At 38.8% G+C, this 15,223-nt stretch overlaps 1 protein-coding gene across 8 annotated transcripts in view; it reads left to right on the forward strand.

Annotated features, from left to right (window-relative positions):
- diaph2 (diaphanous-related formin 2) overlaps positions 1 to 15,223 on the forward strand; it is a 559,041-nt gene that overhangs the window by 29,121 nt on the left and 514,697 nt on the right. For 6 of the 8 annotated variants that reach the window (XM_052154718.1, XM_052154723.1, XM_052154724.1 and 3 more), the window contains 2 exons: positions 5,356 to 5,460; positions 10,270 to 10,290. In XM_052154718.1, coding sequence (XP_052010678.1) covers positions 5,356 to 5,460; positions 10,270 to 10,290 — 126 coding nt within the window. The remainder of the gene's footprint in view (positions 1 to 5,355; positions 5,461 to 10,269; positions 10,291 to 15,223) is intronic. The other 2 variants (XM_052154721.1, XM_052154725.1) reach the window with 1 other exon arrangement.

Raw genomic sequence — 15,223 nt, forward strand, 5'->3', positions numbered from 1 at the left:
TGCATTTGTGAACATAGTCACGTTTCCATTGCATAGATCTTCAAAGACACCTTGTCTTTCTGGGTCTCTCTTCTACTGTCTGTTATGAGTGAAGAATGGGACTTGAGAGGTTTGCGCTCTCTGCTGACAGGTTGCATTAACTGAGTGTTGGCTCGGCTTGATACATGTTTCTTTTCCCCCTCTGGGAGAGAATATATATTAGCTATCACACTTGTATATGCTGGGGTCTCTTCACTAATTCTGCCATTATATGTTGACAGCTGTCAATAGTGTGGGTAGAACTACCTACATTTAATGATAGTGAAAAACAACATAACATTGTCTAAACATTTGAAGTTACCTCTACTTGTTTATCTGTACAGACATAAACACACATTCTAACTCTAATCCCCTAGACACCAGAACCGTCAGGCTGCTGCATACACTTGCCTCAGTTGAACTTGTACTTGTTTTGGGCCTAGACAAGACACTTAACAAAATCTGTCAACAGAACAATAGGATTATTACCCTGACAAGACAAATGTTAACTTTGTAAGTATTTTTGGGGTTCAGAGCTCTCCCATCCTGTGTCTTTTACTGAGGAGGTCTGTGAGGTTTTTATTATTATATATTTTTTTTTTACTGAATCGTTTTAGTCTGTGATGGATTTGTTCTCTTTATTATTATTATTATTATTTTTTTTTTTTTTACTGAATCGTTTTAGTCTGTGATGGATTTGTTCTCTGTAGATCAGTAACTCTACAAACTTTTGCAGATCTTGAGCAGAACAACTCTCCAGTGCTCTTTAAATGTATTGTTAACTGCCTTTCAATTTTCACAGTGAGATGTAAACATCATTAGGTAGGAGCTTAACTCTGATTATTGTCCTATACTTCCTTTAAAGGCAAAAGATTACTGGGCTCCCATTGAACAAAATTCTTTGAAATTTGACAAAGATGTAACAAAATAGGCAGCATTTTAGCAGGGAAATGTACTTTTTATCGTCTGTGTGGTGAACAACAGATCTGGGTTTTGTGAACATTGTTGTGCCTTGTTTATACTAGCATAACACTGGCATTACATTTTGCTTTCTTAATTGTTTTTGATTTGAAATATATAGATATGTTTGTCTTCTTTGACTTAAGTACAACAAAAATATATATATATATATTTTAAGGTAAATTAGTTACCTAATATGGTTTGGTGTGCCATGTGATTTTAGTGTCAAATACAGCTAAATATGGTTTTCACTCTGAGTGCGTAATCCCATTCTCTCCTCAAAGAGTTTGGTTAATTGCTGTACGTGAGTGACGACTGCATTCTACAACAGAATTTATTGATGAAACATTCAGGTGGTGTCAATTGAATTTGCCAAATGCACAAACAACAGCATACAATCACTGAGACTGAGGTACATGTTTAGGCTCATTCTGAAATTCTGAATGAATGGAAACTTCATCAAAGCCAACAAACAGGTTTAATTTCTTTGTTATTGTGTGCAGGACAGAGCGGAACAGCAGAAGTTAAATGTGCTTCCACTTATTTGTAATTTATGCTGATATTATAAAGTCTGACATAAGTATTGAACATAATTGGTAATGTGTTTCATAGTGACAAAAATGACCAGTGATGAAAACTTTCAGGGGTATTAAAAAATTATTAGAAAAAAGGGCCTAAAGGGATAGTTCACCAAAAAAATGAAAATTCTCTTGTGATTTGCTTGCCCTCCTGGCATCCCAGATGTGCATGACTTTTTTTCTTCAGCAGAACACAAATTAAGATTTTTAGAAGACTATTTCAGCTCTACGTACAGGTCCATACAATGCAAGCGAATGGGTGACAATGTTTTGAAATCCAAAATTCACATAAAGGGAGCATAAAAGTAATCCATATGACTCCAGTGGTTAAATCCTTTTAGGGGTGATATGCATGAAGAATGTGAATCAGCAAAAACAGAAGAACAAGAACGTGAAAGTGAAGTGGAGATTGACTGAGCAGGGAGGAGAATTTACAGTAAAAAAAAGGACTTAAATATTGATCTGTTTCACACCCACAATTATCATATCATAGATTTAACAATTAGAGTGATCTGGATTACGTTTATTTTGCCCTTATGTGAATTATAGAGCTTCAAAATGTTGCCACCCACTCACTTGCATTGTATGGACCTCCAGAGCTGGGAAATTCTTCTAAAAATATTTATTTGTGTTCAGCAGATGAAAGAAAGTCATACACGTCTGAGATGGCATGAGGTGGGTGAGTAAATGATGAGATAATTTACATTTTTGGGTGAACTATCACTTTATGTACCGAAAGCCCCGCCCGAAAGGCCCAAGTTCAATTAATCTTCAGGCAACAACAGAACATATAGCAGAACAGTGCCTTATAGTGGCTAATTGTGCTATCACCCTTTCTTGCCTTGCATGTACTTATCAATCTATTGTATTAGGCAATAAGTCAGTAAATGCACGTTGAATGTATGATGGAGTGACTTAAGAAAAATTTTGACCCTCCCTTCTCAACTGTTTAAAATCAATTGGTGCACTGTTCATATTTAGACCTGGACCATGTAGCACATCGTCATCTTGGTTTCTTTGACATTGTGTGCCATAATCAGTTTGATTTGTTCATTTCTCTCAAATGTTTTTTGTGTGTCCCTCACTAACGAGAGACTCCTGTCCCTCTATGTTTTCTCCATCTGTTAGTAATTGCGTGTCACTCGCATAACCTCTCAATTGCTGTTTTTGTTCTCAAGAGATTGGAACATTAAACCTGGGCATCAATTTTCTGCTTGACAAGCCATGCAGGTTTGCAGGCCTGAAACTGTTGAACGGAATTGGCTTTTTTACTGAAAGCATAATAATCATAATGAAACAATTGCAAAAATGTGGGGGAAAATGTATTCTCTTCTAGCCACCAGTGACATTGAGATTATACTGTCTGTCTGTTGTTCACCATATAGTGAAGATTCATGAGCAGCAAAATGAAACCAAGTCCACTATTATATGAAGCTGTGGGAGATCTTTCATACTCTGGGTTTTCCTCTGTGTGCTTTGAGTGCTCACTGATATCAATTCACATAATCTGTGTTAAGGCTAAATTTAAGGTTGTTCTTCAAAATACTTGAAAGTATTGACCGAGTGCAAATAAATGAGCTCTCTCCAACACTCTCATGCTGGTCGGAAAGATCACTAAGATTGCAGTGCAGTCCATGGCTCAGTGGAAGACAAATAAGGGTGCACTAATGTGGTCACTCATCAAAGGGCTCCTGTAAACAGAGGAGCTCTTGGACAAATGAAAGCCCTGTCTCTTTGATGACACTAAGCATATGATATGCTTTGTGTAGTGCATGTGCGCGAGAGACCCATTGTCACTGTTCTTGCCATTGTGTGTGCATGTGCGTAACTGCACCCTAGACCTGATAAAAATGTGCAGCGGTAAATCCTTTGATGAGCTGGGTGATGGCGCGTTAAGACACGGGTGAGTGCTTTTAACACGCCTCTCGTGCTGCGAAACAGGGCTACCAGGAGGTGACATGCCAGCTCCTCTGGTTTGCATCATCATTCAGTCAACCAGTGCCACTGTTCCAGTGCTATTAATATTCAGACAGCAAGAGAAAGGTGCCCGATCTGGAAAAGGACTGGATGATTGATGGGGTCAAACCGTTACCCCTGCAGATGCAATCACCCCCTAACCGATTCTCATCCTCCCTCTCCGAACTGCACTCAGGCAGACTTCAGTCAACACACTCAGATGCTCACTCTGTCTATCTGTTTATCTTATTCAATTTTCTGCAGACTTGGGGAACATCCAACATACTTTTGTCTTCTGTTGCATGTACTTGAGCTGTTTAGTAAATTTGGCTAGATGCACTCAAATTTAAGTGCAGAGTAATTGCAATAATCCTGTTCCTGATCTCACAGATTGATGAGCAATAGCTTCTCCTTGAACTTTTGGCTTTGTGTACGCCATTGGACGCTTGTAAGTACATTTGCCTTATTTTGATGTATGGCACTCTGACTAATAAGTGCCCTTTTTTTTAGAGTTATTTGCTATGTGCTTACAAACCTAAGCAGAGTGTTTCAATTTTGGAGAATTCCTCTGAACCTTGCTGCAAAATATCCCAATTGACCAAGATCAGACAAGAAAGATTGTGCCTTTTTTCCTCCAGCAACTTGGCTCATCCCCACAACAATTTAAAGTGAGAGATAGATCTGCTGATTCCATTTCCCTGGCACCCCTCTTTGGTGCCCTTGGGGGATCAGATTCAAATCCTGTTCAAACTGTATTTCTCCTCCTTTAATTGGTGTGTTTTGGGAGTTGTACTGCGGATGACTTTCTGAAGTTCCCAAAACCATGAGATTAATAGAGTTACAAGTTGGAGTAAGAAGCAACTGGTCTTACATTTTAAGAGAGAAAGAGCAAGAGATACCTTTGAATTGGATCCGGTTGCTTCCTTGAAAGGATTCACTTGCCAACCCTGGCATTTGATTTAATAAATGTAAGCTTTGAGGACATAATTAATAATAATATGTACGTTATACTGAATAGAGATAACTGATAATTAATTTAAGAGGCCAATTAAGATGCCACATCAACAGGGCATACCGGTTCATTTAAAGCCCAGTTTTTACATGAGGAGAGAAACTGTAGCTTGATGTAAAACTATTGAAACTTGCATCTTTGAAAAGAAGATGTCCTTCACTTTGGTATTCATTGCTCAATGTGGTATTAGCCTCATGAAAAAAAATCTCATGCAAAAGAGTCACAAAGTTTTCAAACTGTTTTTTTTCATAATTAAAAAAATAAAGCTAAACAAAAAGATGTAAAAGTAGCTTTGAAATCATCAGCCCTCACCCTTTGCTCCTTTTAGTATTATCATAGTCTGTAAGGTTTTTTTCCCTTTGTGGACTCCCCCACTCACTTATTGGTCTCATTTGAAACAAAATAACACACTTGTTCCACTTCTCTTCACCAGAGGGCAGCGTGGTTCCATTGAATCGCTGCCTAGGTGCATTGCCAGAGAAATGGTCTTTGTTGTGTGTATGACATATCCTTGCCTTATCATGACATTGATAAACATATATCAACGCTTCATTAATCAAACTTACCTTGGTCCTATAGGAAAACGTCCTTACTGTAAAAATAAATATTTATATATGATTGGGCATTGTGACTCTCCGCCATTAATTTATATACAGAGGCATTGTGTTTGTGATTTTGAATTGTGCTGTCTATTGCAACTTTCATGTGTCCCATTTCCACAAGTGCTTTTAAAGTCATTACTATAATTTCTTTTATTAGTGTTATTGCTCATTCATTACTCATTTGGTTAAATAGCTTCTTCATTTATTGTGTGTTTTTGTGTGTCTACAGGAGGACATGAATCTAAATGAAGAGCGGAAGGCCCCTTTGCGTGGGAAGGACTTAAGTACCAAACGTGAGATGGTGGTCCAGTACATTTCTGCCACAGCCAAATCTGTAAGTGTACCACATCTCTGGGGTGGCCCGTCTTAAAGAGAGGGAAAGAGAGAGACAGAGAGGAGAGAGTGGGTATGAACCACACGTCGAGACACTAGAGAATAATGAGCTTAACCTGATCTGCTTTCTGCCTCTCCTGCTAAAGCCCCAAATCTTTGATTGCCGCCTCCTTTGGCTCATTTTTGATTTATTTATTCTTTCATTTATTTATTTATTTATTTTCTATTCGTTCACCACCTTACCTTTTTTCCTGGGTGCTTATCAGGCTGCTTGTGTTGTATTGCACTTTAAGCTTCATATTGCCAGGGATCAAGTTTTCATTCGAATTTGGTACACATCACTGTCTCTGCTCGGTAAGCTGAAACATGGCTCTTTCAGCACCATACATGAATAAAGGTTGAAGCGCCCCCGCCTCGCATGGTAATCCTAGGCTTTTGGGGTGAATTCTCCTCATTCCCTTTATGAAGTAGGTCCTACCGAGGTTAGAGTCCTCGTAAACACCACAGGTGAAGATGTTCCCCTTACCCACTTAGCAGGCTAGCCTTCAGCGTCCACTTCCATTATCTTTCCTCCCAGCTATAATAATTAACCAGCATGATTAATAATGATGATAATCAGAGATGATTGAATTCTTCAACAGGCTCATTGTCATCCTTGTGAGCCTAGTATGCAATGTGAAATATGATTCACATGTCGGTATTGTAGTCTCAAAGCAGTAAGGGAGGGTGGGAAGGGGGGTTACTGTCGCTCTGCACCCCTGTTGCCTTCATCAACACCACCAGAGGCATTCACCAGCAGCATGTCACTGTGGAGGCTGCACACAGCTCTCTGACAGGGAAGGAGGAGGTTGGGAACGTGTGCTCGACATTCGAGGGAAGAGATGTGCTTTTATGTGATAAGAGATGTTTACCACAGGCGCAACACACTTTTCCCTGTAATGCTCAATTCTAGCACCAAGAGATCTCCTCCTCGCCCCTTTTAAATATTCAGTTCAAGTTACTAACCATGCACAGCTACACACTCCTGCTTTTTATTTTTTTGAGGGAATAGAGCAAATATTCAGTTCTGTGGAAATTAGAAGACTGTTTTCTAATATTGTTCAATATTAGTAATTTATTGTTGTATGATACTTTAAGCAACTGCAAGTGGAAATATTCTGATTATTTTTTTCCTCTTTCTGATAATGGTAAAAGTTCACTTTGACTTAGTAATTTGCCCATCAGTCTCATAATGATCCATTAAAGTCAATATTAATCAGTATTTGCAACTCATTTTACTTCAGTGTGCATGACACATTTCTTAGTGCAACAGCTTTTTCAATGAAATGTAGGATGGACTTGATTTCATTTATTGGTAGTTGATTGGTCTCAATTGTATATGACAGGTGGTTGCGGGGTAGGGTCTAAAAAATTAGAGGGCTTTGTGATGTCAACGAACAGAAGTTTTTTTAGAGGGCACATTTTTATTTTATTTATTTATTTTATTTTATTTATTTTATTTTTAGAATAAGCACCAATGAATCATGCACTGTAAGGCCAGGATTGTGTAGTAAGTAAGTAAATGGGGTCAATTTTGACTTCATGTTGGCATTAAAGCTTGATTTCTTGTGATCAAACCCTTCATCATTTTTATAGAATTTTACAGTTCCATAAAACATGAGATTATGGTGGGATCTTTCTTTGCATCATACGTTTTTTTTTTCACTTATCTAACATGTGACTTTATGATTTTCTTTCCTTCCAAACATAGCTTTCTTCCTTGTGGAATCATCGCATGAATGCACTTTCTCTTTATGTCGAATGGCTACTGAGGGTGTTTTCCGGTTGTGGGCAAATGGGCTAATGCTTACACACACATGCACACACTGACACTCACATCTAGAGAAAGTCACTCTTGTGCTGTGTGTCTCAGACTGCTCTAGGTCATTGTCCTCTCTTTGGTTTGAGAGCAGGAGTAATTAAGTGGTGGTCTGATTGTAGAGAAGGCCTGTGATCTCCGTTTGAGCCACAGCAAGTGTAATTTAGCTGGGGTGAGCGAGGCCAAGAGCAGACAGTACGGAGACAGCCTCTGCACACCTCTGCATTAATAACCCAAACCCGTCTAAATAAAAGAAGGCAGAGCAGAGTCCATCCATCCCACTTAATCTGCTGCTATCTCCCAGAGTGTGCTGATCTGCCTACAGTAGATTTTGTTTCAGCACACAGCTTTACAGAGCAAATATTAGTGAGAAAACAAACCCATCTGATTCACTCCTGTCGCAGGCTGCCTGTCTATATGCAGCTGACTCCTGCAGCTCCTGCCTGGCAGGAGGACAGAGCAATGAAATAAAGGAAGGATGAAAGTATAGAGAAGTTTCATGCCAGTGATGTCTGTCCTCAGATAGCTCAGTTATTATCACACCTTTTCCCTTTGCGACAAATTTGAGCATGCATTCATTATATTGTATCGACACACTTTTAAAAAAAATTTTGTTCACTGAAAATTTCCGAACTGCTATTTGCCAAAGAAAATCAATATCTAAAATACAGGTTTATTCTTATAAAGTTGTTTATGTTCCTTTGATGCCAGTTTATTTTTTTATTTTTTTTTTTATATATATTAGTATTTTCTTCTTCTTAGAAGCAACCACTTGAGTCTTTCAGCATGCATGACTACGAGCTCTCACCACACATTTCCTGGGGATCTCAATAGGAGGTTTTAAATGATTTCCACTGCCAACTACATTGGCTTTTTTAAAGGGGGAGTGCCTTTGCATTGACCTGACTTTTTGAATATAAGCGATGCACAGTGAAAACCGACGTGGCCTTGACCAGTACAAATTTCATGAGATGCTGTCTCTCTCTTTCAGTCTCTGACAAATGTATCATTGTCATTATTTTTGCCAAAGCATGTCTATAACTAACACCGTTATTCCAGTCTTACTCTAGTGTCATGATAAGCATTGCCTTTGCTTTCCTGTTGTGCTTTTAAACAAAATGATTACTGCTTTATGTGAGGAACAATGCGTAAAGGCAGGAGATTTGAGGGGAAAGGGAAAGATGTTTTACCCAAGACGCTCACCTAAACATTGTCAGTGTTGTGGTATTACAGAAACGTATGAAGTTAATTACAGCACAAGTTCTTGTAATCATTTATGACAGTGAACTGATCCAGTCTGGGATACAGCAGCTAATAAATAAATAACTAAATAAATAGATTTGTATCATGGAGGATTTGATGGTCATAAGAAGAGCTAGAATGAGGATATAAATACCCATCTCTTGATAAGATGACATTTCCTCTGAAGTATGTTTACAGAACGACTTCATAACAGAGCTCTTCATTAGCATATTACATGACTGCCTAATCCTGCATTAGAACAATTAAGATCATCTGGTTTATCTTTATTTTTTTCCCCCACTTTCCAAGTTCCTCAGGAATTGACAGCATTAATACCACAGTAACGTGACAATGAGGTGTTGTTTTGTGAAATTTCATGTAAATTGATGTTAGCAGCAGCTTTTCCCCTCAGGCTCCTCCCTGACAGTTATTTATGTGGTTTCAAGATTATGTCTGTCCTTTTGATCATGCTGCAAAAAAAACCAAAAAAAAAACGCTCATCAAACTCAGCCAAACACAGCATAGAGCAAACTTATGTTTGGCAGTGATACAACACGTCTGGTGAAAGTATAGAAATTACTCTTTTTTTTTTTTAGGTTGAGACTCCAAACCATAACGATTTGATAAATGATGTGACTTGTTTGCCAGGAAATAATGTTAGAAAGTACTGCTCTATTGAACAAGATGTTACACAGTTAATATTGACTTTATTCTTGCCTAAACCATGACTGAAAAATTTAATAGTGGGATTTAAAAAGAAAGGACAGCTATGTAAAAAAAAAAAAAGGACTGATCATAATTACAAGCCATGACCTCCAGTTTGTGTTGTTGAAGAAGTGAGAGTTAAACACATTTCAGATAAATCTACTTTTACATCAGTTTCTTTTACAGGCACCACCGTTCTGCTGTGAGCAAGCCTCCACTATTCCCCTTGAAATAAAAAAAGGCACTTTCACCTACGGTAGATTCAGCCCAGTAATTCCGATAACAACGTGACCAAGGGAAAAAACAGGCTGACTTAATGGAGTTTTTGAGCCATGATGTATAAATTTGACACTTGATTGAAACTACCAGTGACATTTGATTTGACTTTTGGCATTCAGAGACATTATAGCTTGCTATCTGCACATGAATAAAATAATACACAAGGGTTAATTCTGTCAAAATTTACCATATTCTTGCAAACCCCTGGATTTTTGTACTGGGTGTCAAAAAATGCCCTTATTTCAGACACAATGCCTCATAATGATTTTCAGTTGGAACGCCAGAAACAATAGATTGTAGATGCAAAGTATCACAGCGTAGTACTTACCTGACTTGTGCCTTAAAACATGACTCATGGACATCAATCATTTGACCAGAACATTTTCTCTTTTTTAATATCGTGAAGTAGCACTACTCTGTAACTACTTAGTGGCCAATGAGTCACTTTTAAAAATTCGAGAAGATCAATTCATCGTGATCCCTAAGTTTCAAGCAGTCATCTGAATGACAGACATTGTCTTTAGTGTCCAAGTAAACCCTCTCTCTCCACGCTGTTAAATTGTTTAATTCTCAGCTGAGTAGGCAGTGTAATGGAAAGGGCCAGTGAATTAAGTATGAGCTCTAATACTTAAGCAGGATAGTACTGGATAGACCCTGGCCTACTAATGATTGTGCTGTTTGTGTCTTTTTGCACATTAACTTCCCTCCGCTGACCGCTGCATGCAGATAACTGGGAGCAAAGTTGCGGTAAGTAGCAAGTTATTTATTCGCTTGTTATTTGTTACTGTGCAGTCTGTCTGTCTCTGTCTATCGCTGCCTTTCTCTCTCTCGTCCCTTTTTTGGAAAGATCTCAACTGTTCTACAGAGATCTTTTGTGTGGCTTGATATTTCTATTAGTGATATTTCTATTGCATTAGTGTAGTTTATAGGCTGTAATAAAAAAAAATAAGCTGTACATTTTCCTAGTACATAAATTGCACACTTGGAAATGAGGGATTCTCAATTTGGCTTACTAAAAAATATACTAGGAGACCTTTTTTTATGCAGTTTTTCTTTGAAATGGATAGCTGTTTAACACATATTAGCATTTAAATATTGTTACACCAAGGATGAGCAATAGTTTTTAGGCAAATAATCATAATCTGTGATCTAGTCTGTTTATTCTAATGTTCTGTATCTTAATGGCTTTCATTGTGTTCATTCTTTCTCCCAGACAGCATACGGAGAATGTATCACTTAATTAGATTTTTTCCGACACACAGACACACTCAGTACGTGTTGATTGAACCGCGGAAAAGATATTGAGTGCTCTCCCCCCATCCTATAAATACGTTCCATTTTGCAATGGGACATTCAGTACAGCCCATTTGAAAAGCCATGTCTTTGTCCCAGTGATATTACTGCATGTCTCTCTTGTTTCTGAAATGTTCATAGCTGTTCATGTATTTATTGTCACTTACTTTTGCCCCCCCGCAAACCCCCCCCCACACACACACTTTCTCATAAATGATGGTAATAATCTTTATAAATATATACTGGCTGGGAGATGGCGATGTTTCCTCATTTCACAGTTCCGTAATGCGGTAATTGCAGACTGGCTTGCATTATTTCGCATATAGTGCTGTCCCATAGCCCATATGAGGCTGCTTGTTATTTGTTTTATTTTATTTATTTAGAGGGGCTCTGTTATTGCCACTGCAAGTGTCACTTGTCATTTAAAATGCTGTTTTATTGAGTTGCTGGAGCTATGAACGAGGCCCATAGATGTACGTGAGGAAGCTTGAAGATAAGGACGCACAGGTAAATGTTTTATTTACAATACAGCAATAAGCTCCTGAAACAGACCCATTTATTTGCTGCGAGATGGCCTGTTCAATCAATGCTCTCATGCTGGTTGGTGTGGAATGCTTTGTAGAGTGATTTTTCTATTGCCTGTCAGCCATAAAAAATGTACAGTGTGATGAGCATGGAAGTATGTTTTGAATGTTGCGTCACTACTCAGTGTATAGTGAGAAAGTTAGACCTGGATTGTCTATATTGAAGAACTGTCTGACAGTGTGCTCCACAAACAGATACTTTCATTTAGAAGTTTCCAGCAGTTCAAAGGTTGCTGTACATCCTGCCATTTCATCTGGCTTCTGTGTGCACTTCCTGTGGCTGAGAGAGTTTGAAGGCTTGTGGTGAACCTGTCAGCTCTCCCTTCCTTTTTTATTCTCTTTCTTTTCCCTCCTTTTTTCTCTGTTGCCCTCTTTCCAAATATCCTACCTTTATTTGGTTTTATTGTGGAAACTATGTTCAGTGCACCTAGAAGTGCAACTAAGATGAGGCCCTCTCGCTGTGCAGATTGCTATTTACACGCTGTAAATGCCGTTTGGAGGAAGACTGACCTGCCCGAGCTGCGTCTTCCCCAGGGATGAAATCTCTCTGGCAGGTAAACTGCAGTGCTCCAATTCACACTGGCCAGTGTGTCCACATGCTGCTGAGTCATATACTATATTCTACATCAGCGCAGTTTGACGATGATGATTAAGCTCCTGACCTGAGGGAACAACTGGAACACCTGCGGACCCTTGCTGCCACAGTGTTCGATTGATCAGGGATGTTGGTGCTCTGATTGCCAAGAAAAGAATGATAGATCGTATGTTGAAATTCCCATGTTTTATCTGCCCAGAATTGATGAACCCTTTTGTGGTTGTATGGAACTCTGTGGGTCTCCATGCTTAAATAAAACAGAAGCAGCATACAAACCCAGTCGGCGCTTGACCCTGAAGTGTGTTCACTCTGGAACCTGATAAGGTCACATGACTTGACCTGCAAAGCCTCTGTAGACCTTAGGAGGAGATCAATAATCACACAGTGAGTCCAGCGGTTAGGAGAGACTGCCCGTTTCCACGGAAACATTGCAAAACTTTCAGAGTTCTGGGCAGCGGGAGAGGAAGGAGATAGAGGAGCCGTTCATCCGCAGGGACTGGAGTCTGCTAGGGCTTTTAAAGTTCAGCCACTCTCTGTGAATCCCTGCTATCGTCTGAGAGGAAAATAGACAAGGCTTGTATTTTAGAAACTATTTAGCTACTTTTCACATGGGACAAAGACTTGGCTCTTTCTCAGGTTAAATGGCATGGATCTTTTTTTCGTGTTAAAGTGTGTTTTACTTAAATACTCTCTTTGGAACCCGAGAGCCTTGAACAGCATATGTGAAAAAGAGCATAACCCTGGAAAGAAAGAAAACAGTTGGCTCTTACTTTCCATCTCAAGTGTTTTAAATATGTTTTTAATTTGGATAAATCAAAACAAGTTTGGTCAGTATAATCCTACAAGTGTCTTATTTGGAACTTCGTAAAAGCAGGAAACAATGAAACTTGTTAGCTTGTCCCCAAAGGATGTTTTTTCCATTACATTGTGTGCTAATTATTTACCTCAGTAGCCTTAAAATATCCCAAAAAGCTTCTTGTTTGTTGGGAAAATACAACTTGCCTCCAATTATTTTTCAATTTGTGTTTCTTTCAATTACCTTTCTTGTGCACTTATGCTATATTATGGTTAATGTAGAGAGTCCTATACAGGCTCTCTTGGGCTTTTGTTAGAATATTTGGAGGCAGAACAGTTCTTATTTAGTCAAACTTCTCTTTCCCTCTCCCTCCCCTCCACCCCCACCCCTACACACACACACACACACACACACACACACACACACACAGTTGTGTTTCCATGTTTTATGGGGACTTTCCATAGACATAATGGTTTTTATACTGTACAAACTTTATATTCTATCCCCTAAACCTAACCCTACCCCTAAACCTAACCCTCACAGAAAACTTTCTGCATTTTTACATTTTCAAAAAACATAATTTAGTATGATTTATAAGCTGTTTTCCTCATGGGGACCGACAAAATGTCCCCACAAGGTCAAAAATTTCGGGTTTTACTATCCTTATGGGGACATTTGGTCCCCACAAAGTGATAAATACACGCTCACACACACACACACACACACACACACACACACACACACACACACACACACCGCTTTCTTTGTCTCTATCTCCACTCCACTTTTATATACTCCTCTGAAACTGTATTCCCTGGCTAATGAATAACCTTGGCATTTGTGTGTGGGCTCCACTTGTTTTTCATTGGTAGACTTTATACACAGCATATTCTTGTTCCAAGGCTCATCTATGGCATAATTTTTCACCAGAACTTGAATTTGAAAAAGCCTCAGAATTCATGATTTTGGAAAACAAAAACTGGGTGTAATTTGATGTTATCGAAAATTATTGCTGTTAATTTTAAATATTTGAAAATATTTTGTGTCAATTCACCTCAAAAATATTCAGGTTGTGAAATTCATGTTTTTATTATTCAAGTGGTGGATTTCAGGTTGTGAAATTCAGGTTGTTGAATACGGGTTGAAAAATTCAGGAGCAAATGAGCATTGATGTAATCCATCATTATCTTGGACAATTGCAAAAGTTATGGAAACAGCTCCAAAAGGTAATTTTAAATGAATTATTGAATATTTACAGTGTATTATACATGTATAGCTGTAAATACATATAGCCTACATTTTTAATAATGTGCAGAACATCTTTTCTTTGCTCCTTGACAATTCACATTGAAAGAATCTGCTGAAATTTAAATTATTCACATACACGTGTACATGTCCAGATAACACCAGTGGATCCGTAACACCGGCCAATCTCAGCGGTACATCACTGTAAACATCTCTCATTCAGAAGTTTCAAGTGATTTTGTGTTGTTTTGTGGTCTGATTAATTACAAAATATCTGTGATGATCAAGTCTGTATGAATTTAAGTGCTGCTTTTAACTCATGAATAAAACACAAAAAGGAAAAGCAACCGAGGAGGTGTTTATGACTAATGTTTGCATTGTGGTCTGGTGGTGTGAATTAAGTCTGTTGTTTATTGACCAACATTAGTATGTACACATAAAAAAATTTACTGTAAATTGACATTATAATGCTTTATTATTATTATTATTATTATTATTATTATTATTATTATTATGTTGTAAGGAAAAGAGCTTCAGAAGGTTCAGGTCTCAGGTGAGCTTATTAATCACAAACTTAGGGGTAACACAGTCACAACTGGCACAGTAACTTCTTCAGCTTCACAAACTCTTTAGCGTCACAGGGTCCTTGTAACAGTCTCTTAATCATCACAACTCTTTAGCATCACAAAAGCAGCAGCTTCACCGCAAGGGTCTCGTGCCAGTCTCTCTCCCTTTTCTGGCTGTGGCATGGTTGTTTATATGCCATTCTCCCTAAGCTCACTGGAATTAGAGACAGGTTTTAGACCTAATTTAGCTCAGGTGTAAGAGCTCTTAGCACTTTCTCTCTCTCCAGAGTGGTAAGAGTGGTAACCACGCCCATGTTGCCACATACTCCCATTGCCCGACTCAGGTGTACGAGCCATCTACCCCCCACACCATCTGTGTCCATGGTCCACCTTGAATTTAAAGGGATGGAGAGTCAGATACCAACGGGTGATCCACGCGTTGCTATCCTTCATGCAATGGAGACATTGGAGTGGGGCATGTTCCGAGCTGAGGGTGAAGGCCCACCCCATCAGTTAGTAGATGAGGGTGAGGACCGCCCACTTGATGGCCAGACACTGCTTCTCCACAGTGCTGTACTTGGTCTCCAGGCACTCCCCCAAC

This window comes from Xyrauchen texanus, chromosome 23 (genome assembly GCF_025860055.1).
Source record: "Xyrauchen texanus isolate HMW12.3.18 chromosome 23, RBS_HiC_50CHRs, whole genome shotgun sequence".
Classification (NCBI taxonomy): Eukaryota; Metazoa; Chordata; class Actinopteri; order Cypriniformes; family Catostomidae; genus Xyrauchen; species Xyrauchen texanus.